The sequence below is a fragment of the Colossoma macropomum genome, unplaced genomic scaffold (assembly GCF_904425465.1).
Source record: "Colossoma macropomum unplaced genomic scaffold, Colossoma_macropomum, whole genome shotgun sequence".
In the NCBI taxonomy this organism is placed as follows: domain Eukaryota; kingdom Metazoa; phylum Chordata; class Actinopteri; order Characiformes; family Serrasalmidae; genus Colossoma; species Colossoma macropomum.
In genome coordinates, this window is record NW_023494798.1 from 3,959,995 (window position 1) to 3,987,324 (window position 27,330).

The following is a 27,330-nucleotide window of genomic DNA, read 5'->3' on the forward strand; positions in this document are numbered from 1 at the left end:
TTGAAGATATTTCGCTCCTCTCAAAAGGTATTTTTTCATAATCAGACTGGTTCACAAGCACCAATGAATAATATTTATGTTTTTTATGTATAATTCATTTTAAATATGTAGAGCTTTACTGACCCCTGGCTGCTGTCTTTATGGAAAACAAGCTTTACTGTCGATTTTGAGTGCTACATGGGAATAATGGGCATAATTACATAAAATGGGCATACGTATGTGGATACCGGGGCACCAAATCCATGTTCCCATGGTTTTGGAACATTTCATTCCAAAACTATTGGCATTAATACTTGCTGTTGAATGTTGCGGTTCGCTACAGTAATTCCACTCATCTGGGAAGACTTTCCACTACATTTTGGATGACAAACACATGTACATATAGACCAAAAGTAGTTAAAATGCTGATACACAATATATGGACCAAAGCATTGGGACGCCTACACATTGCACCTACAGGAGCTTTATTGACATTCGATTTTAAATCCAGAGGCATTGATATGGAGTTGGTCCCCACTTTGGTGCTATAACAGCTTTCACTATTCTGGGAAGGCTTTCTACAAGATTTTGAAGTGTGTCTGTGGGAATTTTTGCCCATTCCTTCAGAAGAGCATCATGGATTCCAGGTCTGCCCTTAGAAAGTATATGTGAAACAGTATTGTTCACTTGAGCAGAAGTACAATACATGTGCAAGTAACTTTTGCACCCTATTCCTATGAGAAAAAAAAAAAAGTTTATATTAAAACTGTACATACGATGAAAACGCTAAATACAAGTACACCATTCCAGATCCAGTGGAACATTCTGAAGTTGGAATCATGCTGTTAGCTCAAAAAGTGTGAAATGAGTTAAAATCCAGTGGAAAAAAAAATAATAATAAAAAATAAAGAAGGAAATAAATCAGATAACAGTAGTGTTGCTTTGTAATATGCAGTCAGTAATAATTATAGTCATTGTTATTAACACTGAACACATAGCCACGCCTCCTGTGCAAATTTCACACCTGCAGTTAAATCTTACCAGAAAGGATATTTAAAGCACTGTGAGACAGTTATGCTGGCTTTCAGAGTGCTGGGAGCCACTGAGCAAGCCATGCATCTTATCTCCTTGTTAAAAATTCTGTGGATAACTTGTCTCTGCCTTGCATCATGTAAAGCTGACCCAGGCAGCTGCAGGCTGTGGGCTCAGTCTCAGTTATCTGATCTTTCTATGAATGGAGACTTTGTGATTGGGGGTGTTTTCTCTGTTCATAGTTATATAAGATCAGAGCAGAACACCTACACCAGACAGCCACCGCAGCCACAGTGCTCTGGGAGGTCTGTTTCTGTTTGAGTGGAGGGAGAAATGATAATACATTTCACTGCTTATTCAAGTTTTACAGGCATATATTTATTGTTTGCGTTGATGAAATCTGGAAAAAAATCAATATACATCAGATATGAAATACTTTTTATAATTGTGTCTGCTTTAATGTCTCTGAACAGTATGGATTTCAGGGAGCTGCGCGTCGCCCGTGCCATGGAGTTCACCGTTCACGAGATCAACAACAGAACAGATCTCTTGCCGGGAATCACGTTAGGATACCAGATCCACGACTCGTGCGCTTCCGTACCCATGGCAATCAAACTTGCATTTCAATTAGCGAACGGTGTGGACCCTGTTTTCAATGATACTGATTCTTGTTCAAAATCCGCGTCGGCTGCCGTACCTGCTATCATAGGGGAATCTGGCTCCACACCTTCAATTAGCATGGCCAGACTGTTGGGTCTCTTTGGAATTCCACAGGTGAATTTTGTAGGCTAAAGCTTTGTGTCACAGAACAAAAATCCATCCATTTTAATTGTTATATATATGTTAATTTTTTGTACGTGTAATGTGCAGAGGTGGGAAAAGTATTTTAAAAACTACTACTGAAAGTTCGGGTGCTGTTGCAGTTCAAGAAATTCGACAAAAAAAATGTATTTACATTAAAACCTACTCAAGTATGTAAAACATTCTAGATTAATTTAAGAGTATAAGAGTATATATATATATATATATATATATATATATATATATATATATATATATATATATATGTATACTTTTTTTTTGATAATCGTCAAAGACAAATGTGCGTGGCTGTAAGCAGTCATAGTTTACGTTGACATTAATTAGTTGAATGTTTGAAGATGAATAACAAAGAGAAAAAAAAGTACAAAAGTAATTTTGCAATGTATAATGAGCACTTTGAAAGTAGTTTAGTAAAACTGCAACTTAAAGAAAAATTATACTTAAGTATAGTAAATAAGCACAAAAACGTAAGTTTTTCACCAACGCTTCTTTCTTCTTCTACTCACTAAATAACAGGTGAGTCACTACGCAACCTGCGCATGTCTGAGCGACAAGCGTGAGTATCCTACCTTCTTCAGGACCATACCAAGTGACCACCACCAAGCAGCCGCACTAGCAAAATTAGTCAAACATTTTGGCTGGACATGGATTGGGGCAGTGCGCAGCGACTCAGACTATGGAAATAATGGAATGGCGGCGTTTCTAAAGGCTGCGCAGGAGGAGGGCATCTGTGTGGAGTACTCCGAGTCCTACTACAGAACACAACCGCGCAGTAAACTGGAGAGAGTGGCAAACGTCATCCGCAGATCAACAGCCCGGGTAATAGTAGCGTTTGTTGCTTCAGGCGACATGAGGTTTTTGCTGGATGAACTGGTAAGACAGCCGCCGCCTCCCCTTCAGTGGATAGGCACTGAAACGTGGATCACCCATCCAGGATTTATAAAATATAACATGTGCGCTGGGGCGATAGGTTTTGGGATCCCCCGCTCAGTGATTCCAGGTCTTCGTGAGTTTCTTCTGGATCTCTCTCCAGAACAAGTATTGAAAACGCCTCTGCTAACGGAGTTTTGGGAGAGCTCGTTCAGCTGTAGCCTAAAAGGCTCCTCAGAGGGCGCGCGGGAATGTGACGGCAGCGAGGATATCCGCGCGCTGCAAAACGCATACACAGACACGTCGCAGCTGCGCCTCACTAACATGGTGTACAAAGCTACGTATGCCATAGCGCATGCCATCCACGGTGTTATTTGTAAGGACACGCAGTGTGACAAGAGCGCTAAATTCACACCATTGCAGGTAAAAAATGATTCATTTAAAAGCATCGCCTAGTTTGCCTTATCTTTAAAATTAGACCGAAACTTTTGAATAAGGTATATTAACACGTCTCTATCTAGTATATGAATAAAGTAGTTAGCATACTGAATGCATGTTCATTAATACTGTTTTTTTATTTATTTTAACTTTATTTTACAGTTCGATTTACAGTCTTTTAAATTATGCCACTACAGATACTCAACCAGCTCAAAAAAGTGAACTTCACTACAAAGAATGCTTTTGAAGTCTCTTTTGACCCCAGTGGTGATCCTGTAGCTATCTATGAGCTCATAAACTGGCAGGTAAAGAAAGATGGCTTAATAGATTTTATCACAGTCGGCCGTTATGATTCAGCCAAACCAAGAGGACAAGAGTTCAGTATGAGCAGAGCTATCATTTGGCTGGGTGGACAGAGTGAGGTACATGACAACACTTAAAAGTACTCTTTTACAAGAGCAAGAAAAAGAGCAATCTGTGTATAACATTTTGGCTTGTCATTTGCATTTGTCTAATTTCTTTCAGGTTCCAGTGTCTGTGTGCAGTGAGAGCTGTCCTCCAGGGACCAGGAAGTCTGTGCAGAAAGGAAAGCCAGTCTGCTGCTATGACTGTATACCATGTGCAGAAGGAGAGATCAGCAACAAGACAGGTTGTGTATTACACATAGTGGGCATTTTTGTTGAGGACAGCCAGAATTTATTTGTTTGTTTTTTTTCTTTCTCTTTTTGTTCTAATCTAATCTAATTTAAGATTCAGAATATTCTTTTCTAATCTTTTAGACTCTTTGAACTGGGCACAATGTCCTCCTGAATTCTGGCCCAATGCCCAGCAAAACAGATGCCTCCCCAAGCCTGTGGAGTTTCTGTCCTGGGACGACACTCTGAGCATCATCCTGACAGCATTCTCCATCACTGGGGCCTTCATAGCTGTATGTGTGGCTGCTGTTTTCTACAAACACAGAACTTCTCCAATCGTCAGAGCCAACAACTCAGAGCTGAGCTTCCTGCTGCTCTTCTCACTGACCCTGTGTTTCCTCTGTTCACTTACCTTCATTGGTCAGCCCTCTGAGTGGTCCTGCATGCTGCGCCACACAGCGTTTGGGATCACCTTCGTCCTCTGCATCTCCTGTGTTCTGGGGAAAACAATAGTGGTGTTAATGGCCTTCAGAGCTACACTTCCAGGCAGTAATGCCATGAAATGGTTTGGGCCTCCACAGCAGAGACTCAGTGTTCTTGCTTTCACTCTCATACAGGTCCTAATTTGTGTTCTTTGGTTAACAATTTCACCCCCTTTTCCTTTTAAAAATCTAAAGCACTACAAGGAAAGGATTATTTTAGAATGTGAATTAGGTTCAGCTATAGGTTTCTGGGCTGTGCTGGGTTATATAGGATTTCTGGCACTTTTATGTTTCATTTTGGCTTTTCTAGCACGGAAGCTGCCTGATAACTTTAATGAAGCCAAGTTCATCACATTCAGCATGCTCATATTCTGTGCAGTCTGGGTTACTTTTATCCCAGCTTATGTCAGCTCTCCTGGAAAGTTCACTGTAGCTGTAGAGATATTTGCTATTCTGGCCTCAAGTTTTGGTTTGACTATTTCTATTTTTGCTCCCAAGTGTTTCATAATCATGTTTAGACCAGAACAGAATACCAAGAAACACCTTATGGGTAAAGAACCCACCAAGTCTATTTGAAATACTCACACAAATTATTCATATAGCACTAAATGGGCTGATATATGATTATGTTTGCACATACTTAGTGTCTTCAGTAATACATCTTTTTTAATTAAACAATTGAAACTTCTTTTTTAATGAAGATTAAATTTTATGTTGTAATGTGTGAATATGGATGAGTACACTTATTTACATGCAACACTTAACTGATAATAGATAATAATGTCCAATGCCAAATGAAACTTAACTGTTCATTTAAGTGCATTTTAGCATTACTAGATAATACTTCTTTATGATAACTTTAAGAATGCATTGCTTATTACATTCATTATTAAATAAGTAATGGCAGGCTGTTATTTAATGGCAGGCAGGATTACCCTCCCTCTCTGCCCACCCAGCTAGATGGCATTCTTTGCAGCATCTCTTAGATGAAGTAACAAAATTGTCACTCAACCAATTCTTCTCACTGAGTGCGTTGAACTGTCAAATGACATTAAGTTAGAGGCCATTATAAAAGAAGTGGAAGTCAGAAGAACCACTCAGAAGGGAACCACTTACGGGTATCCATTACATAAATAAACATTGTTCAGTATCTCAGGGGAGATGGTGAACCCTAAGGCAGAGGTATGTTCAGAGACAGCATAATCCATATACTGGACCGGGTGGTCTTTGTCAGTGAGAGAGAAGTCAGAAGAATGCTGCACACTTGTCTGTTACTTCAACTCTTGAATGCACTCTATTAAATATGCAACACATTCATTAGGTAAAAAATCAACTCACATCGCTTTCCTGACAGGCAAATAAATATATGACATATATAAAAAGAGTAAAGTCCACCCTTACAAATAATTTTGACTAAATCCACAATGGATTTTTAATTAGAGAACCATTTTTATTAAAAAGATGTGTATTTATGAAGAATCTTTTTAAAGTTGAAAAAACCTGCAGATAATGTAAAAGTTAATGTAAAAAAGAACCCCTAGACAACCATAATTTTTCATTCACACTCCCAAACCTCCTTTTCAAACATTATTTTTCAGGGAACCAAACAAGATTTTTTTTTTCTCATCTTTTTGCAGCCTCTTTATTTTGTGTGCAAAAATTTCTTCTGTTGTGTTTTGGCTTTTCTGGCATGTAAGCTGTCTGATAACTTTAATGATGCCAAGTTCCTTTTCTGGCCTCAAGCTTTGGTTTGATTAATTGTTTTTTTGCTCACAGTCATTTTATAATCATATTTAGGCCAGAGCAGAATAAAAAGAAACACATTATGGGTAAAGAACCATCCAAGGCTTGTTGAGACTCTCAAAAAAATTGTGCAGTAGAATTATGGCTTAGCACCTTATATAAAATGTGTTGATTTATGATCAGGTTTAAATGTACACAGCAGCTTCCTCAATGTATCATTTTAATTAAACTGTACTTTGTGTTTTAATGTGTAATTATGTATAAGTACATTTTTCACATGTATCGATTAATTAATAATGAATAATAATGTAAAATGCCAAATAAATCAGAAATTATTCATAAAATGATCTTTCAGCACTTTTAGATAATACGTCTATATAAAAACAAAATCCTTATCATTGTTTTAAGAATGAATTGCTTATTACATTACAATATTATACAAGTAATGGAAGACTCCATCTAATAAAGACTTGGTGGGTAGGATGACCCCGTCTCTCCTCATCACTCAGCACGATGATATTCTGTGCAGTATCTGTTAGTTGATGTAACAGTATAGGCAGTTTGCGTTTTCCTCAAGTGTGCCGAAATGTCCAGTGATCTTGCACTGGCTGCAGTAAGAACAAATGCGGCTTTACGTGTCTTTTGCAGGGTGAAAAAACTTGGTACACCATAACATGACATTCATATCTGCAATTTGAACATCTCCTTCAAAATCTTTTGGCATTTATATGACATCGACCCCCTCCTTTCTGCTATGACAGCCACTTCTTATTCTGGAAAGGCTTTCCTCTAGATTTGTAGAACACTGCTGCAGGTATTTGCTTATTTTTCAGTAGCAAAAGTATTAGTGAGGTTAGGCATATGTTCGCTAAAAAAGGCTTGGTTCAGAGTTCCAATTAATTACTAAGATGTTTGATGCAGTTGTAGTCAGAGCTATATGCAGGTCAGTCAAATTCTTCATGTACCTAATGTTGTCTACTTGGGCATTGTTATACTTGAACAGGAAAAGGCCTTACCTATCTGTTCAGTGAGATCCAGAAATGTACAGTCAGTGAACTGTGAACACTTTCCCTGATCTTGTTAGTGTTCTCCTCCAACTGTGTTAAACTGTCCAAGGATGTTGCATTACAAGCAGTTGCAAAAGACGTAGCTTCATGCATCTCCTAAAAAGTATGTGGAATGGGTGGTGGAGGGGGGGTGCCTAGAACAACTACTATTTGAATAGCCCAATGTAAATGCTTTATACATCCTGCATTTGACTTACATTCTCCCAATTATTTACTAAATTTGCCAAGCTTGACCTAACTCTAACTTTAATCCCAAAAACCTAAGTGTTCAGGGGACTTGAACTGAGGCCCTTGGGTTAGAGGACCAGTGTTTCTGAGTGAGCTGAAAGAAGTTGGATCCAAATGCAGAGCAACTTGAGAAACAGGAAAGGAACTGAAACAAACAAGGATACCACCGTAAAGGATTGAACCCACATTGAGGGTTTTTTTAACAAAGAGAGAGAAAAAAGGCAAGAAATAATACAAAGTGGAAAGCAAAGGCCAAACAAAAGAAATGCTGCAACAGAGTCTTCAAAAAACAGAGAGATTTTCAGAAGGAAAATGATCAACAGAAAAATGCTCAGGAGTTTCCTTTTCCTTTTCTTTAGCTTTTTTTTTGGAAGAAGAAAGACACAACTCAAGAAAGAGGACAGGCTCAGGAAGTGACAAAGAAGAAAAACTTGTGAGAAACGCTCTAGAGCTTCTACCCAAAATTTATGGCCAGTCTTTTTCCCAGAACTCTGAAACAGGCCTTAAGTAGCCCTACGTCCAGATGTAGGGCAATGAGCTTGATTGGGGAGTCACACTGCGTCTCCCTCAGTGGTTGGAAGTGGCCCTGTTCTATTTCTGTTCCTTACCAGATCTCCCGAGGAGTGGCACCTGATGTTCCTCACCCAGCAGCACAGTCATGTCTGAAAGCTCAGATAAGCTCAGGGTCCAAAATACACTGTATGGGGAGCTAGGAGCATTCCTCATGGCCATAGCCCTTCCAGTCCACAAGATGCTGGGTACCACTCGGGACCCACCAGACATTCAAGAGGTGGTGGATAGTGTAAGCTGGGCCCCCTTTATTCTTCCATGGGGCTGGGGGACCTGCACCACGTCCCTGGTACAGAACATTTTCATTATTACTGTTATTTTGAACAGTGACCGCCGCTGCACCTCCACTTCACCTCAGTTTTATCAGCGACCGGCATCGTCACTTCACCACTACTTCCCCAGCAGTGTTATTAGCACCTGGCACTGCACATGGCACATTTATTAACCACTTCACCTGGAGGCATGTTTTATGGTGTCATATGGTGCCATAGCTAAATTGAGAACCTACATGAGCCATCTAAAAGAACTTGCAGTGGGATGTACATTTGGGGCGCTAGGAGATAAGGAACCCGCTACATTCCTTATTAAGTTACATCACACAAGCATTGTAGACTAAAAATGTCTAAATAACCCGCCATAGATTAATTTATCTAGCTTAACTAAAATGCTCTGTAGCATATGTTAGCTATGTGATTTTGATTTTGTACAGAGTGTTTAGCGATTTAGCAGTTTAAATGTACTTTGTCCTGTGTCGATAGTTCAGTCAATGGAAGGAAATCTAAAAAAAATAAAACTTTTTTTTTCCCCTCTTTCCATTATGTAACGTGATTCATCAATGAATTATCCAGTGCTATACTATTTTTATTTTTTGAGGTGCTTCTCCTTTTTTAGGTGCATTTGCACCGTCTTGTTTACAGAACTGCTCTGCCACTTGAGAAGTTAAGTAGATTGGTGTAGGGAAACCAAAATCAGAATTATCACATGGTCCTTCTTCAGTGAGAATGAAGTGAGAAATGTAAAGGCATGAAAAATACTTTAGGATAAGTGAATAGATATTATAAAGAAACTTTGAGTTTGCATAAAAAGTTTTATTATATTTTTTTAAGGAAAATTAAATATTAAATTAAATAGTAAATATTCAGTATAGACAACTGTAAAAGGGTGAAAAATGAAAAAAAAAACATTTAAATAAGTAAAACAATTCAGTCATAGATGGAATAAACGTTATTTAATTCAAGTGTTTATTATTTAATTGACACTAACAAACATTTAATATGAAAGTGTTAACTATTTTGTAAACAATGTGTATGTCTTAATGTTGTAAGTCATAGTTTATTATTGTTAACTAATGTAGTAACAGTTTACCTTAATGCAAAGCGTTGCCAACATATTACAGAAAAAAGGCAAAGAAAGAAAGAGAAAAAAAAAAGAAAAGCAAAAAAAAATAAATAAATTCGGAATATTAATTGAACTGCAAGCCTCTAGAAGATGCAATATTCATAACACAATGAATGTGAAGTGATGGTCGCTAATAAACGTGACGATGAAATGATGGTGAAGTGATGGTGGCTAATAAAAGTGGCACTAAAGTGGCAGTGAAGTGATGACCGCTAATAAAAGTCGAGGTGAAGTGATGGTGAAGTGACGGTCACTAATAAAAGTGGCTGTAAAGTGGCAGTGAAGTGGTGGTCGCTAATAAACGTGGCAGTAAAGTGGCAGTGAAGTGATGGTGAAGTGACGGTCACTAATAAAAGTGGCAGTAAAGTGGCAGTGAAGTGATGACTGCTAATAAAAGTCGAGGTGAAGTGATGGTGAAGTGACGGTCACTAATAAAAGTGGCTGTAAAGTGGCAGTGAAGTGATGGTGAAGTGACGGTCACTAATAAAAGTGGCAGTAAAGTGGCAGTGAAGTGATGGTCTAGTGGTGGTGAAGTGACGGTCACTAATAAAAGTGGCAGTGAAGTGATGGTAAAGTGGTGGTCGCTAATAAAAGTGGCAGTGAAGAGATGGTGAAGTGACGTCACTGATAAAAGTGGCAGTAAAGTGGCAGTGAAGTGATGGTCGCTAATAAAAGTGGCAGTGAAGTGATGGTGAAGTGACGGTCACTAATAGAAGTGGCAGTGAAATGACGATCGCTAATAAAAGTGGCGGTGAAGTGATGGTGAAGTGACGATCGCTAATAAAAGTGGAGGTGAAGTGACGGTCGCTAATAAAAGTAGCGGTAAAGTGGCAGTGAAGTGATGGTGAAGTGAGGGCTGCTGATATAAGTGATGGTGAAGTGACAGTAAGTTGATGTGGCACAACCACCCAACACCCCTCTAAACACCACCCCCTCACCCTCTCACCCACCCCCTGCTTTGAGTGAAACAAAGAACAGAAATAACAGAGACAAAACAGAAGAAGTAAAGAGAAAGGGTGAGATAATAATAATAATAATAATAATAATAATAATAATAATAATAATAATAATAATAATAGTGACAAACTGGACATACAGGATAGACAAACACAAACACTTAACAAAACAATAAACAAGGCAGTAATGCCGCCCCCCCTTTTTATGTAATTATAATGTGGGTAGTTATCAAATCCTATGTAGGGGTTTAACCTTCCCCTGATGAATTTGGAGAGAGAAATCAGCTCTCAATATATTGTAAAAATTGTGACCAGGTTTCCTGGTGTGAGTCTTTCCAGGTTGCAGTGATCCATGAGGAGGTTAAGCCAATGCTTTATTGAAATTTTGGTTTTGTTTTGGATCTGACCCATGCCTGTTTCCTAACAAGAAGTTTGGACAACGCTTTAACCAGTAAAGCCTCTTTTTTCAATTCTATCCGTCTGGTCAGTTCTGCCGTGTTACAGTAGTCATTTATGACCTCGTAAACTGGCAGGTTAAGAAAGAGGGCTCAAAAGATTTCATCAGAGTTAGCTGCCAAACTGATCCAAACCAAGAGGACATCAGGGTGAGAAAGGTATAAACTGGCTTGGGGGACAGACCGAAGTACACTACAACACTTCAAGTACTCTTTTACTAGAAAAAGAAAGACTGTAATCTGCAAATTACACTATGACTCTTGGAAATATTTTACATACTATGATGGATTTGCATTCTTCTAACGTCTTTCAGGTACCAGTGCCTACAGTGAGAGCTGTCCTCCAGGGATCAGGAAGGCTGTGCAGAAAGGAAAACCAGTCTGCTGCTACAACTGTAAACCATAAAAAAAGGAGAGATTAGTAACAAGACATGTTGTGTTTCACAATACAGTGGGCAATTATGTTGTGGAAAGTCACTTATTTATTTATTTATTTATTGATTGATTGATTGATTGATTGATTGTCTTTCTGTCACATTGAAGGTTCTGAATAGACTTTTCTAAAATCTTTTTTAATCTATTAGATTATGTACGCTGTCCTCCTCACTTCTGGCCCAACACCCAGCAAGACAGCTGCCTCCCCAAGCCTGTGGAGTTCCTGTCTTGGGACGACACTCTGAACATCATCCTGACAGTGTCCTCCATTGCTGTGGCCTTCATAGCTGTATTCAGTCATCTGAGCCAACAACTCAGAGCTGAGCTTCCTGCTGCTCTTCTCACTGACTCTGTGTTTCTTCTGTTCACTCACTTTGGTCGGCCCTCTGAGTGGTCCTGTATGTTGCGTCACACAGCATTTGGAATCACCTTCGTCCTCTGCATCTCCTGTGTTCTGGGGAAAATAACAGCGGTGTTAATGGCCTTCAGAGCTACACTTCCAGGCAGTAATGCCATGAAATGGTTTGGGCCTCCACAGCAGAGACTCAGTGTTCTCACCTTCACTCTCATACAGGTCCTTATTTGTGTGCTTTGGTTGTAAACATCACCTCCGCTCCCTTTAAAATGTAGTGCACCAAAAGGAAAGGATAATACTGGAATGTGGATTAGGTTCAGCTATAGGTTTCTGGGCTGTGCTGGGTTATATAGGATTTCTGGCAGTTTTGTGTTTTATTTTAGCTTTTCTAGCACAGAGGCTGTCTAACAATTCTACACAGCATCTGTTTGCTAATGTAATTTAATTGGAAATTATCATTCTTATCTAATATGTTGAACTGTCTTATGTTGCTTTCAAAAATAAGCAATAGAAGTTGACAGCAGCATGTATGATATGGGAGAGAACAATATTGGAAGGGAATTGGCCCCGTCCAAATTGCGGAGAAGAAATGGGTACCCATACTGGTTAACACAAAAATATTATTTTCTTTCTATATAAAGTACATGAACATCATCAATGCTAACAGTTTATTCAAATAAATGCTCAATAATGCTGAAACACTACACAATGCTATGCTAGAAATAGAGCTTCTACTCACTCAAAATGGCCTATATAATAATTCCAGGTATATCTATGGTAGTTTCCCATGTATTTACAATAAATAACATCAATTTTCCACCCCGATACTTTAAAATGTTTAACAATAATTGTACATTTGGCCCTTTGAGAGGTTTCGTACATTAATTTTAAGACAAATTTTCAATATCTTGGGGTGATGGTGAAGTCTAAGGCAGATATAGGTTTAGTCACCACACAGTCTTTAGACTGGACCAGTATGCTTTTTATTAGTGAGAGAGAAAAGCCAGACGAGTGCTGCACATCTGTATGTTATTTACCCCTGGAATGCACTCCATTATACATACAGCACATTTAATATACAACAAAATAACGTAAATGCATCCTGGCAGGCAAATAAATATTTGACATCGGTAAAAAGAGAAAAGTCCACTGTTTAAAATAAATGGGTTTCAAGAAATGCCATATATAAAAAAATAAATAAATAAATAAATATATATATTTATATATTGTTTTTTTGGGAATACCATTTTCATAAATATGATGTGAGATTGTGACTAATTAGTAGGCAATCTTAATATTACATGCACACTCATAAATCTCTTTTTCAAACATATTTTTTAGGGAGGCAAACAAACAACTTATTCTTTGGCCCCTTTATTTTAATAGTGTGCAAACCATTATAAATCAGAAATGTTTAAGTGTTTTGTTGTCCTCATCTCACAACATATTTTTATCTATCACATTTATTTACAAGAAAAAATAAATTACAATTGTTTTTTCGTTTCTTTTTTTTTTTTTAATGTGTCATCTATATTACATATGTAGAACTTTACTGACCTCTGGCTGCTGTGTTTATGGAAAACAGGCATTAGTGTCTACTTTTAAACAAAATCAATCCTCTGGTTCATCAAGAGGTGTTTAGGTTGTGTTTATTCATGCTTCAAGTAGCACGAGGTAAGGTAAATTTGCATTGCAAGCCTATCTCGGGATGATGGCTGAAGTCAGTCAGGATTTGAACATAATTGTGGTCAGATAATCTATGTTTACAGTGTCCTCCAGTGTCTTTTGACTTATAGGAGAAACACAGAGAGATAACTGTGAGATGTCACTGACCTGCATTGTCTCCTAACCTCTAATAAACCATGGAGGCCTATCTAATGGCTCTATACATACAGGTGCCAGTATGGGGGTCTTCAAGTTGGTATTGTGGGAAAGAAAAAGGGCAGAAGTTGCTACTGAAATCCATAATGACAGTGTCTAGACTATTGTCCCAGGGAAGACAGGCCATGGGGGGCTGCAAGAGCAGGAAGCAGTTGCCTGCCTGTGCTTTGGAGAGGCTCCTGATGGCGGAAAGCCAGGCTCTCTGTGTATAAGCTTGTTTTGTAGACAGATGTAATTGCCTTAATCACCTGTTGACCAAGTATCTCGTTTTTTGTTTTCCATCTACTCACTAAAGACAGACATGCACATTTACAACATATATACTTTTGTCTGAAAACTCTTTTTTAAATTTATTTTACAATAAAATAAAAAATCAGAAATAATCCTAGAAAAAAGAACATAACAATTACATATAAGCACAATTACATAAGTACTTAAAATGTTCATTTACTCTGAAATAATGCTTTAGATCAGTCCTAAAAGTAAAAGTGTATTATAATCAATATGAACAAAATGAGTATAAATATTGTTCTATATTCTGATATTTCTTACAGCAGGTTCACCACCATAATGAGACATGCAACAAGGAGTTATGGCCATTGTAATTAACACTAAGCACATAACCACGCCTCCTGTGCAAAGTGCACACCCACAGTTACTCGAACATCACACCAAGGTGGGATATTTAAAGCACTGTGAGGCAGTCATCCTGGCTTTCAGAGTGCTGGAAGTCATGCAGCTCAGTTTAAGTCTGATGTGGTTTGTATCAATGCTGTGGATAACTGTGTTCAGCACCGCAGGATGTAAGGCTGATCCGGTCAGCTGCAGACTGTGGGCTCAGTCTCAGTTGTCTGGTCTTTCTATGAATGGAGACTTTGTGATTGGAGGGATTTTCTCCATTCATAGTTACATGACTTCACAGCAGAACACCTACACCAGACAGCCACCGCAGCCACAGTGCTCTGGGAGGTCTGTCTGTGTCGAGGGAGGAATGATAATACATTTCATTGCTTATTATTATTTTTTTTTTTCAGTCATACATTTGCTGTTGTCGTTAATGACACCAGAAAAATTTCAAGTGAGACATCAGAAATGAAACTTTTTGCATTTTTATGTCTGTTTTAATGTCTCTAAACAGTATGGATTTCAGGGAGCTGCGCATCGCCCGTGCCATGGAGTTCGCCATTCACGAGATCAACAACAGAACAGATCTCCTGCCGGGAATCACGTTAGGATACCAGATACGCGACTCGTGCGCTGCCGTGACAATGGCAATAAAAGTTGCATTTCAATTAGCGAACGATGTGGAGTCAGTTTTCAACGACATTGATTCCTGTTCAAAATCCCCGGCCGCTGCTGTATCTGCTATTATAGGAGAGTCTGGCTCCACACCTTCAATTAGCATGGCCAGAATGCTGGGTCTCTTTGGAATTCCACAGGTGAAAGCTCTAGGCTACAGCTTTGTGTCTTACAACAAAAATGTTAAAAATTGTATTAATTCACTTTGGTGTTTCAGAATGATTTAGCATCTGAAAAATAATGTACAAATATTCCCACAAATTGACAAGAGGCTTGCTAACACTTTTTTCTTCTTTCACTCAGGTGAGTCACTACGCAACCTGCGCATGTCTGAGCGATAAGCGTCAGTATCCTGCCTTCTTCAGGACTATACCAAGTGACCACCACCAAGCGGCCGCACTAGCAAGAATGGTCAAGCATTTTGGCTGGACATGGGTTGGGGCAGTGCGCAGCGACTCAGACTATGGAAATAATGGAATGGCGTCGTTTCTAAAGGCTGCGCAGGAGGAGGGCATCTGTGTGGAGTACTCCGAGTCCTACTACAGAACACAACCGCGCAGTAAACTGGAGAGAGTGGCAAACGTCATCCGCAGATCAACAGCCCGGGTAATAGTAGCGTTTCTTGCCGCAACAGAAATGAGAGTTATCATGGATGAACTGGCAAGACAGCCGCTGCCCACCCTTCAGTGGATCGGCAGCGAATCGTGGATCACCCATCCAGAGTGTCAAAAATATAACATGTGCGCTGGGGCGATAGGATTTGGAGTCCCTCGCTCAGTGATTCCAGGTTTTCGTGAGTTTCTTCTGGATCTCTCTCCAGCACAAGCACTGAAATCGCCTCTGCTAACGGAGTTTTGGGAGCGCTCGTTCAGCTGTAGCCTAAAAGGCTCCTCAGAGGGCGCGCAACAATGTGACGGCAGCGAGGATATCCGCGCGCTGCAGAACCCATACACAGACACGTCGCAGCTTCGCGTGACTAACATGGTGTACAAAGCTACGTATGCCATAGCGCATGCCATCCACGGTGTTATCTGTAATGACATGCAGTGTGACAAGACAACTAAAGTCACACCGTTGCAGGTATAAAACTGCTGCATTTAAAAACACCCCCCTAGCTTGCCTTGCCATTGAAGGAAGCACGATATATTTTTTAATTGTATTAATACAAATCAGGTATATCAATCAAATATTCTCCATACTGAATGGATGTTCATTATTAGTGTTTCAGTAATTTTATAAACATTAGTTCACCGTTCCGTTTATAGTTTTTCAAATTATGAACTACAGATACTCGACCAGCTCAAGAGAGTGAACTTCACTACACAGAATGGTTATCAGGTCACATTTGATTCCAATGGTGATCCTGCAGCCGTCTATGAGCTCATAAACTGGCAGACTGAAAAAGATGGCTCAATAGATGTTGTCACAGTTGGCCGTTATGACTCATCCAAACCAAGAGGTCAAGAATTCAGTATGAGCAGAGCTATCAGCTGGCTGGGGGGACAGACTGAGGTATAACACTAAAGCAAGAAAAAACATTAAACTGTGCATAATGTTATGACACTTTGAATTTTTTATTGCATTTTAGGAATAGTTTGCATTTGTCTATTGACTTAAAGGTGCCAAGATCTGTGTGCAGTGAGAGCTGTCCTCCAGGAACCAGGAAGGCTGTGCAGAAAGGAAAGCCAGTCTGCTGCTATGACTGTATACCATGTGCAGAAGGAGAGATCAGTAAAAACACAGGTTGTGTATCACAATACAGTGGGCAGTATTGTTGGGGATTTGGTTTGTTAGTTTTTTTTTCTTTCTTTCTTTCTCTTTTTGTTCTATCTAATTTAAGATTCTCAATATTCTTTCCTTATCTCTTAGACTCTTTGAACTGTGTACAATGTCCTCATGACTTCTGGCCCAACACCCAGCAAGACAGCTGCCTCCCCAAGCCTGTGGAATTCCTGTCCTGGGACGACACTCTGAGCATCATCCTGACAGTGTTCTCCATCACTGGGGCCTTTATAGCTGTATGTGTGGCTGCTCTGTTCTACAAACACAGAACTTCCCCCATTGTCCGAGCCAACAACTCAGAGCTGAGCTTCCTGCTGCTCTTCTCACTGATTTCGTGTTTCCTCTGCTCACTTACTTTCATTGGTCAGCCCTCTGAGTGGTCCTGTATGCTGCGTCACACAGCGTTTGGGATCACCTTCGTCCTCTGCATCTCCTGTGTTCTGGGGAAAACAATAGTGGTGTTAATGGCCTTCAGAGCTACACTTCCAGGCAGTAATGTCATGAAATGGTTTGGGCCTCCACAGCAGAGACTCAGTGTTCTCGCCTTCACTCTAATACAGGTCCTAATTTGTGTGCTTTGGTTAACAATTTCACCCCCTTTTCCTTTCCAAAATCTAAAGCACTACAAGGAAAGGATAATACTGGAATGTGGATTAGGTTCAGCTATAGGTTTCTGGGCTGTGCTGGGTTATATAGGATTTCTGGCTCTTTTGTGTTTTATTTTGGCTTTTCTAGCACGGAAGCTGCCTGATAACTTTAATGAAGCCAAGTTCATCACATTCAGCATGCTCATATTCTGTGCAGTTTGGGTTACCTTTATCCCAGCCTATGTCAGCTCTCCTGGAAAGTTCACTGTAGCTGTAGAGATATTTGCTATTCTGGCTTCAAGCTTTGGTTTGATTTTTTGTATTTTTGCTCCCAAATGTTTCATAATCATGTTTAGACCAGAACAGAATACCAAGAAACACCTTATGGGTAAAGGAGCCTCCCAGTCTCTTTGAGGCCCTAACACAAATTGTGTACATCACACTCTGGTTTAGCACCCACATAGCTTCACTAATACATAATTTTACATGAATTGTATTTCATGTTTTTATGTGTAAATATGTATGTAATCATTTCATATTTACAACTTAGTTGATATATATATATATATATATATATATATATATATATATATATATATATACATATATATATATATATATATATATATATATATATATAATGGCCTGAAAATGAAATCTTGGTGATCGTTATAGAAAATGTATTATATTACATGCGAAAATAAAGAATTGGAGGCTTCTATAAAAATATCCATCTTTTAAATGGGGGAGATAAACTTGGTATACCTGAACATCATGTTTATATGTGCATTTTGAACACCTAATTGGGAATAGTCCTTGGGAATTCATATGAAATTGAGTCCCTCTTTTCTCCTATACAGCCATCTACTCTTATGGGAAGGCTTTCCACTAGATTTAAGATTACAATGGGTTCTTTCAGCCCCAAGAGTATTAATGAGTTTGGGCTGATTAGGGCTGGCTTAGTGTTCCAGTTGATTTCTAATTTCTTTAATGGGGTTGTAGTCAGAGCTATATGCAGGTCAGTGAAATTCTTTATGGACCTTATTTCATTTACCTAAGAATTGTCATACTTAAACAGGGCAAAGACTTACCTGTCTGTTCAGTGAGATCCAGATGTGTACAGATAATGAATTGTGAATATGTTTGTTCATTTAGTAAGTGTTTAACTGTCTCAGGACAGTGTGTTATCAGCAGTTATGCAGGGGCTGGTTTCACGTTTTTCAATAGAAGCATGTGTGATGGTTAGTGGTGGTTGTGAGGGGGGTGCCTATAGGGTAATTCAGATAGTACATCACTGTATATCATTTTAGATGCTTATCTTGCATATTCCTTACATTCTACTAATTATCATTTAAATTTAGCAACTTTGACATGACTGTTACCCTGACCTTAACCCCAACCACCTAACCATCACTCTGGTCCAAACCTAAATCTACTAGTACTAATCCCTGCCCTGCTGAGAATCAACTAACTTTCAACAAATAGTTTGATAATGAAGTTAACATATACAGAAAATCTGTTGGGACCTTTCCAAATAAAGTCACCCCTAGTAGATGGGACTCAGCCTTTACCAGGATGGGGAGAAAACTTGGGTACACACAAACATGACATGCACATTTGTTGAACATCCTATACTTAATCCGATGGACATTTTAATGGATTTGCTCCCCTGTCCAGCAACTGAAAGAGCAGAATGTGCTGTCCAATAACTTTGCATAAGGGACAGTAAGAAAAGAAATGGCTTTATGTTTTATTAGAAGCAATTTAATAAGGGGGGTGTACCAGTGCCACATTATTTGGACAGCACTCTGCAAATGCTTCAAAGACGCTTCATAGATCATTGCATTAACTATCTTTTAGATTGCACATTATTTACCCTAAATCTATTCTTAATATCAACTCAAAACACAAAACTTCCCAGCTGGCCACCAACGTCATTAGACACTGATATCTGGCTGAATGTAGACTGTGACATTGTCAAGTAAACGTCTAATCCCAAAGTCACTTTAGTGTAAAGAACTGAGAGAGCTGAGTTGAAATTTTGTTGGTTCTAAGTTGTAATGTTAAGTAACTAAAATCCAATGTCTTTCAAACTTTACATGCCAACGTTATATCGACATAGAATACTGACATGTAGTCGTGAGTTATGGTGACCAAAGCCCAACATCTATTTAACGTCATAATCTTAACATCAATTTGACATGACATTCTAACATCATTAGATGCTGATATTTTGTTGTTGTTAAGTCATAGTGTTGCATAACCATAATCCGATGTCACCCAAACATGTCATGTCAATGTAAAACTGATGTAGAAAATCGACATTTAGTCATGAGGTATGGTGACCAAAACCCAACATCTGGTAAACATCATAATGTTATTGTCAATTTGATGTGACATTCTAACATGAGGGGATGTTGGCATAAGACACTCGGAAGATGTTGTATTTTGGTTTGCCTGACACCACAATTTTAAACCAACAAAAAAACAATGTTATTATGATATTAGAATGTCATGTCAAGTGGTGTGGCATCAGGCAAACCAAAATCCAACATCTTCCAAACGTCTTATGCCAACATCCCCTTGAAAAATATGCTCTGTCTGCTACACATTACAATGTTAACCTTAAATGTTGATACGTTGTTGGCTCAGCGGTGTTATCTAACCAAACCCAATATCTGCTAACATCTGAATATGTTACTTTCATATTGTAATGCAGAGGTTCTCAACCATTTATACCTCAAGGCCAACCTGTTTATGACCAGAAAGCAGTAAGGCCCACAAGAAAACAAAACTCAACATTGTTGCTTAAAAATGTCATTTTTGAGAAACTTTTGAGAAACTTTTTTCAGTGATACACTGTAAAAAAAATTATAAAAAAACGGTAAGATGTCTGGCAGCAAAAGTTCCCGTAATTTTACAGTAAAATGTTGTACAGTGGACTACTGTAAAATTACATCTTTTCCCAGTATATATTCTGTGTAATTTTACAAGCAAATTTTAGTAGAATTACAAATTTCTTATTTAAAAATCTCTAGAATGTATTAAAATCATGGAAATACTGCATAAATACACTTAAAGTCTACAATTTGAAGGCTGCTACATTTAAAATAACAGTGTAATTAGGTTATTTCATAGAATTATTTAATCAATCAATCTACAACATGCACCTGTCAAAGTACAGATTTTTAAAGTAAAATAAAGAAACCTTAACAGACATAATCTGTAAATAAATGTTCTTATCCTACACATTTACAGTGGATAACAGTTAAATGTTGGTTGATCTGCCTACCAACTATTACAATGTACTGTTTATCCACAAGATACCGCTGTTACAGCATTGGATTCTACTGGTTAAATACAGAAATACAATGCAAAATTACATGTAATTACCTCAATATTAAAGTCGATGGTTAATGTATTTTTATTTTATCATTCAGTATATTCACCGAAATCTGGCATATACCAGAATTTTGTGCTCATTTTGTTATATTCCAGTTTTTATACAGGAGTCAATATACTCAACTACATGAGCATTTTGCACAATCACCTTTTACTTCAGCAGATAAAACAATGGTGTGCTGTAATTTTACATAAATACACAACAGCCAATACAATATTGCTCTTTTAAAACAATGTAAAACCTTTGGCCAGAACAATAAAACCTCAACAATAATACATACTTTCAATCTTTATATTTTGACAGTTGAACTTTAACAATCATGACATCACCCAGCAACCTAGCATTCAAAATAATCACCAAACTGAGGCAAAAAGATAGCTACTGTGAATCTTTCTACAGTTTTAAAGATTTATAATGCCTGTCTAAAACATAAACAATAATGTGAATTAGAGCACTAATTACCTCCTGTATCATTCTTGATTTATCTGGATTTTGGATTGTAACAGCAAATCTGATTGGAACTGCACGAGAAAAAAGTTTCTTGATTTCATTTACACATGTTCAAACCAGCAAGAATAAGCAACCACACTACACTCAGGACTTAGCTACACTGAATATGCCTCTAGAATGAGGACTTTTAATTGGCTAATACAAAACACAAGGGTCCATAACAGAACCTCATGCTGCAACAGTTATTACAGTCCTTAAAAGGGGCCCACACACAGTTGTGTCACGCTTCCGGGTTCTCCTCCCTTGCCTAATAATCTCCAGGACTCCAATTCCCATGATTCCAATCCTGATGTCACTCCTTCCACCAATCACACACAGCTTCCTCGTTCTCAGTCACCTGAGTATTAATGCAATACACCTGTGTTTGTTTGTCCCAGGCTTTAAATAGTTTCTGGTTTGTTCTCCTCATTGTGAGGTATTGCCCTTCACTGGACTACTGAGCATTTCTCTACTGGTTTCCTGACTTGTGTATTGGACCCTTTGCCTGTTTTTTGGATATTGCGTTTTTGTGTTCGCCCTTTTGCTCTGGTCGCTTGTGCATTTTGTATCTTCTGGTTTTTTGACTTTTTGCAAGGCTTTTGGATTCTGATTTTGGTTTTGCCCTGAAACTGTCTGACCATCTTACTAATCTCTCATTAAACCACTTTCTTTTTAAGATCCGCGAGCGTCTTTCTGTGCTTGTGCAGCATTACAAGTTGTTAAGGGCAGTAAGATGGAAAGTGTGCTGACAATACAAACTCAATTTTCTTAAACTTTTATTTAACTGACAAAAGCACAAAGAAATTGCTTTTAATGTTTTGGCTGATGAACTCAATTGTATTTGTGAACATAGACAAATCTCAGTCCATGTAGGGCAAGGCCAGAAACCACTGCTGAATGTGTGTGATCTTCAAGCCCTCAGACGGCACTGCACGAGAATGGAGGGAGTATATCAGGAGTACTTTGGAAAGCCATTGTGTCTTAACAGTCCGCTGCTACATCAAGAAACGCAACTTTAAAACTCTATTGTGAAGGAGAAAGCTGTACATCAATTCTATGCAAGAACATTGGTGAATTCTCTGGGCCTGAGCTCATCTCAGACCATCTTAAAGACAGCTAAAATGTGTGCTGTGGGCAGATGTGTCCACGTTTCAGTGAAAGGTCCAACAGCATGGCTTTATAGACACAGAGTGTGTGTGCCTTACAGGCCTGCCTGCTGTCCAGATCTGTCTCCTATTGAACATGTATGGCACATCATGAAGAGCAGAATCATACAATAACAACCACAGACTGTTGAGCCAGAACTCAATGAGTTCTAAGCATGATTGGGCAAAAATTCCACTTACAAAACTGTAACAATTAGTATTGTCATGTCCCAAACAATTAAAAAGTGTTATTAAAAGATGATATAACAGAGTGGTAAACGTGCCTCTGTCCCACCTTTTTGTTGCAGGCATCAAATTCTAAATTTAGTTTAAATAAGTTGATCAGTGAAAACATTGGAAATGTTCTAACTTTTCTAGAAATGGGGTTTGTATTTTAAGGATTAGGACTTTAATTATATGCAATGCTCACATCAAATATCTCACAGAATGACGTCACTGTTCATTCTCACTGTGCTCTTTTGTTTCCTTCAGCCTCAGTCCACTCACCCTTAACCGTCACTACATAACAGTTTAAAGATCAATTCTGAGAAAGATGACAGTCATCTTAGGAGGCATCCGTAACTCCAGGCTTTGGACACCTGGTGGGTGGTTTCTCTCAATGATCTTGTTAGCTACCATTAAAGCAGTGACCACTGCCCCCCTATGAAAAAGGAAAATCAAACGTTTATCTGTTTTAGCCTGTAAGCTGAATTAAATCAATTTAGCATGCATACCGTTGTAATGTAAAATCCAAAAAAATCTGAAATCATGATAACTGTTGTTGTTCCTGTTATCATCTGTAATTAATATCGGAATTAGCTGGTCAACTGGAAGCTCCTGACTTTTGATGACTGATTTGCCACTTTTCTCTGCTCTATGTCATTGTAACTCTAACCTTTAAGACTTTGTTGTCTGATAGTCATGCATAATAAGCAGCAGTTTGACGATATTGTCTTCATGACAAATTTAGATCTTGAATCATAGTACGTGCAAGCTGTAGCGAGGGCTGAACGAACTGGTTACAATTTTGGTGCAATTTTTCTGACCAATACTGCAATATTGATTTAAATGCAGTTATCTTCTATAAATTAATGTATATTCTTTTTTTGGCCAAGATATCCACTTAGTCTGGCTTGAGGTGCTTGAAAACTGAGTGAGCAAGATTACTATTTAGTGGTTATCACATATACAGCACATGCGTTGATCAAACTCATCTACAGGCAGTTCACAAGCTCTGTAAGATTTGTTGAAATTTCCTCATTTAAACCGTGTTAATATATATTTTCTATAATAAGTACTGTAGCTCTTTGATTTCAATATAAAAGCGATTAATCTATCAGGCCAAGCTGTAGCACAAACAGCAACATTCCAGCTTTCATACTGCATCATTATTTCATTTTCTAATGTTATGTGAACAAAACCTAAAACAACATACCTTGGTCATGTCCCTTTGCTTGTTGGAATCTTCTAAAGACACGTGGGAACACGTGCAGCACTGAATGGAGGTTTCCTGACCGGGGCAGAAGTGACCAAAAAAAAAAAAAACCACATGAAACAAAACAAGAGTTAAAATTGTAATTACTGTTTAAGTAGAGTTCGCAAACATTTTCATTGGGTTTTCAGTACTTTCTATCAAGAGCTAACATCTTTCACCTTTACTGTTACTGCCAGTTTAGCACATTAAATAAGTTCAGTAATACAACAGTGACCACTACAAACTAAGTAACGTTTGATGTTTTCCTAAAGTGAACTTAACAGATGCACCGTCACATTAAATTACTAAGACTAATGTACACATTAAATACAAACACACAAATAAAGAACACATTATTTTTTAACCATTTAATACCATCTAATGCATAGGCTGAATCTCACATGGCTCCCTACTGCCTACATAATGCACAACATAGGCTTTAACTTAAAGCTCCTGCACTCAAACACTGCATACACTGTCTAACAGAGAGATACTGGTGATTCAACCACCTGCACACAATTCACTGCAGGACATTCAGAGCACTAAGAGGCCAAAACTCCATAATTCACATAGTGCACTATACAGACAGGAGGCAGGTATCAGGGATTCAGCACTAGCTTATCTAATCAGTCCTTCATTAAATTAAATCAGATGTGCAGGAATTTGACAAATCCATTCTGAACTGCAGTGGGAAATCAGGATTATCTGTGTTCCTCTAACTGGTTTCTTCTAACCAGCATATTAATAACCTGCAAAAACTATTTTAGTGCCAAGATGAATAGTTTTAAACAATTGTCTAGGCTGTCTGTGACTTTTGGACAGTACTTTATTTAAGGTACTTTACTGCAGAGATTATTTCACTAAACACTGAACGTTAGAACTTGTTCAAATATTCCTGACGTCAGTAAACGTTCAGGTTTCTTCTTTGTTTCTGTTTGCATTTACTTTTATAGCTAATGTTTACTGCATCTCTCTCTCTCTCTCTCTCTCTCTCTCTCTCTTTCTCAGCTGGACTCAACTATACCTGCCCGTGTGTCCTCAAGTTTACGGCAATTCAAACACTCATATGGCGATTCATCGGCCGCGAATCATTCTGAAAGGAGCCCAAAACTCCGCACCCCGCGACTTTCAGAACTCCACTCACGGCTTCTCCACATTCATTGGCTGAACAGACCGTAACCAATGTCCAATGAACATGCAACTGTCTGCTAAACTTATATTTTGTGGTTTCAAAACTTTAATTCTACCAAGTATAAGACAATAATATACCTTTGAGCTGACAATACAATTTACTGCCTATTTTAAAGAGAAGTGAATTGCTGAATGGTTTGACAATTATTTGAATTATATAAACCTCATCATTTTAGTCAAAATATCTGGTCTGATGCTGTGTGCCAGTTTATAATATGGCAGTAGAAATGAATTTACCATACAGTTACTGTTGTAAAACAAAACAAAACAAAAAAAAATAAAAAATACTGTTAGATTACAACAGGCAGCGGAGTTGTTTTATTATTTTTACCCTGTATTGAAGGTATTTTTATAGGACAGTTCTGTAAATTAATTTTCGTTACGTTTTATAATGTGTTTATTGCTTATAATTACAGCAAACATGCATAAAAAAAACACAATGTGAGCTGAGCTGGAAAAATTTAAAACAACTTTATCGGTCTGTATTTTTGCACTGATATCTGTGTTTTTACAATGATAACTACTAAATTAACACTCAAAACTCTTAAAACATGGTACGACCATATTAAAAAATGATGGATTCTTATAATTTAAAGTAACAGACTTTGACTGTATTTACAGCAGATTTATTGAAAAAGGTGATTTTCTTGTATTTTACATGAAAAATACAGAAAAAAATGTAATTATTTACGGTCAATGTCTGTAAATATATATATATATATATATACATATATATATATATTTTTTTTTTTGTTGTTGTTTTTTTTTTTTTTTTTTTTGTTACATGACATGTGGGGACCTGCTCTTGCAACTTGTGATGTGTATCAGTGAACTTGAAATATTGGTGCGACATATGACCATGAAAACGGAGCTGCTCTGGCTAACGAGGAAGAATTCCCTCCACTCCAACAGCTGAAAAGCCTACAATATCCCTTGGATATTAGGAGAAGCTACCTGATCTGAATGGGAAGGAAGCAAGAGAAGAAGGTAAATTGGCCTACTTTGCGGGAGATCGAGGATTTCTTAACGGGACAGAAATTTCTGCTTAAGACTTCAGTAATACCAAAGCCAACTGAAAGCAGAAACTGAGTAAAATGCCCATTTGGTTGTTTCATTTAGGTTTTGATTTCTTCGCTCTCTTGCACAAAATAGGCTAAATAATGTTGAAATATGTAAAGTTTGGAGAAAATGCACAGAAAATGGAGACCAAGGGGTCTTGTTTGGTTAACTTTTCCCTTATTTCTATTTTATCCTTCTGTGTTGTAATTTAAAATTTGAGGGAAAAAAGTTCTGTCACATCGCTTAACTTAACGTTACTCTTAATGGGTGCGGATCTCGAATCCATCTGACTACTAACTTACATCACTGTTAATCTTTATCTCTTCACACATCATTATTTCAAATTGTTCACTTTGGTATGTCAAGTTTATTATTTGTGTCACTTAACACCAGGGGGTTACATAACACAGTTAAAAGGAAAGTTTTATTTCTGTTTTCTGAAAAATTTAGGGCAGATTTCTACTAATAGTAATGTCACCTTTTGGCGTTCCCAAAGGGGTAAATCTATTTGACTATTTTACTGAAACAATCAGCTGGAGTAATTATTTTAAGAGCAGGTTTAGTGGAGATTTTCTACACTTAGAAGTTGACCTTGACATTTTACATGTCAAGTGATTAAACATAATGACTATACATTTATCATTGCTAACATTTATGGGTAAAATTATAAATTGGAAAATGACAGTCTTTTTCAGGTATGGGGAATATTTTTAAAGGGTTTGGTTAGATAAATATCCAAATGCCTTTCTGTAGATGGGGAGGGGACTTCAACATTGTCTTAGATGGAACCGTCGATAAATGGCCCCCTTATCCAGGATATAGGAACAACTCATGCTTAAAAGCCCACAACATTAAGATGCCCTCTGGTAATTCTCATGCTACAGGCTCTTGACACTGAAAGCTCAATAGTTCTTTGCTGTCTTATGAGGAGGTTAAAGCAATGATTAAAGTGATGGTTTCAAATTTTCTACACAAGGCTAGAAACGAAAAAAACACTGTGAACTTTTCAAATTTAAGGGAGGAAATATTTGGGAGTCTCACAGCTAATGTCCAAAGAATTGAAGAGAATAAAATAGTAACAAGAATAACTTATCTATCTCAGAAGAATTCAGACACTTTAACTGAGGAGGAGAATTTGGAATTGGCCAGTTTGCAAATTAAGCTTGATGACTTTTACAGTAAGAAAGCAGAAGGTGCATATATCAGGCCAAGAAAAAGAACAAAACTCTTAGTATTTTTTTTTCATTTAGGAAACCGTAATTTTCATAATAACTGTATTAGCAAATGAAATATTAATGGTGTTGTTACAGATGGCCACTATTCATTTGTAACCACTGCGGTGAATTAGTTTAACCTTTGACTGTCAGAGTCTGACACCATGTTCGTTTTGAAATGCCTGCTCTTCACAATCCAGTCAAACCTTGAAAAATAAAATCATGTCCCGCCCACAATTATTCCCTGCCCCAGTAGCCTGTTTTACTAAGAAATATGTCATGTTAAGAAAGAAAATGCGTTCTGAATATTCCAATTCACGTCGACTTTAAGTATATTTGTT

General features: G+C 37.9%; 2 protein-coding genes across 2 annotated transcripts; both read left to right on the forward strand.

Annotated features, from left to right (window-relative positions):
• Positions 1 to 1,484: 1,484 nt before the first annotated feature.
• Positions 1,485 to 4,834, forward strand: LOC118818211 (extracellular calcium-sensing receptor-like). Its single transcript, XM_036585408.1, has 5 exons — positions 1,485 to 1,785; positions 2,350 to 3,126; positions 3,339 to 3,563; positions 3,667 to 3,790; positions 3,921 to 4,834. Exons 1-5 carry the CDS (start codon positions 1,486 to 1,488, stop codon positions 4,832 to 4,834), a joined length of 2,340 nt encoding a protein of 779 aa, XP_036441301.1. The 5' UTR covers position 1,485.
• Positions 4,835 to 14,079: 9,245 nt separating this feature from the next.
• On the forward strand, positions 14,080 to 17,428 carry LOC118818338 (extracellular calcium-sensing receptor-like). Its single transcript, XM_036585571.1, has 6 exons — positions 14,080 to 14,315; positions 14,485 to 14,785; positions 14,949 to 15,725; positions 15,933 to 16,157; positions 16,265 to 16,388; positions 16,515 to 17,428. Exons 1-6 carry the CDS (start codon positions 14,080 to 14,082, stop codon positions 17,426 to 17,428), a joined length of 2,577 nt encoding a protein of 858 aa, XP_036441464.1.
• Positions 17,429 to 27,330: the final 9,902 nt, after the last annotated feature.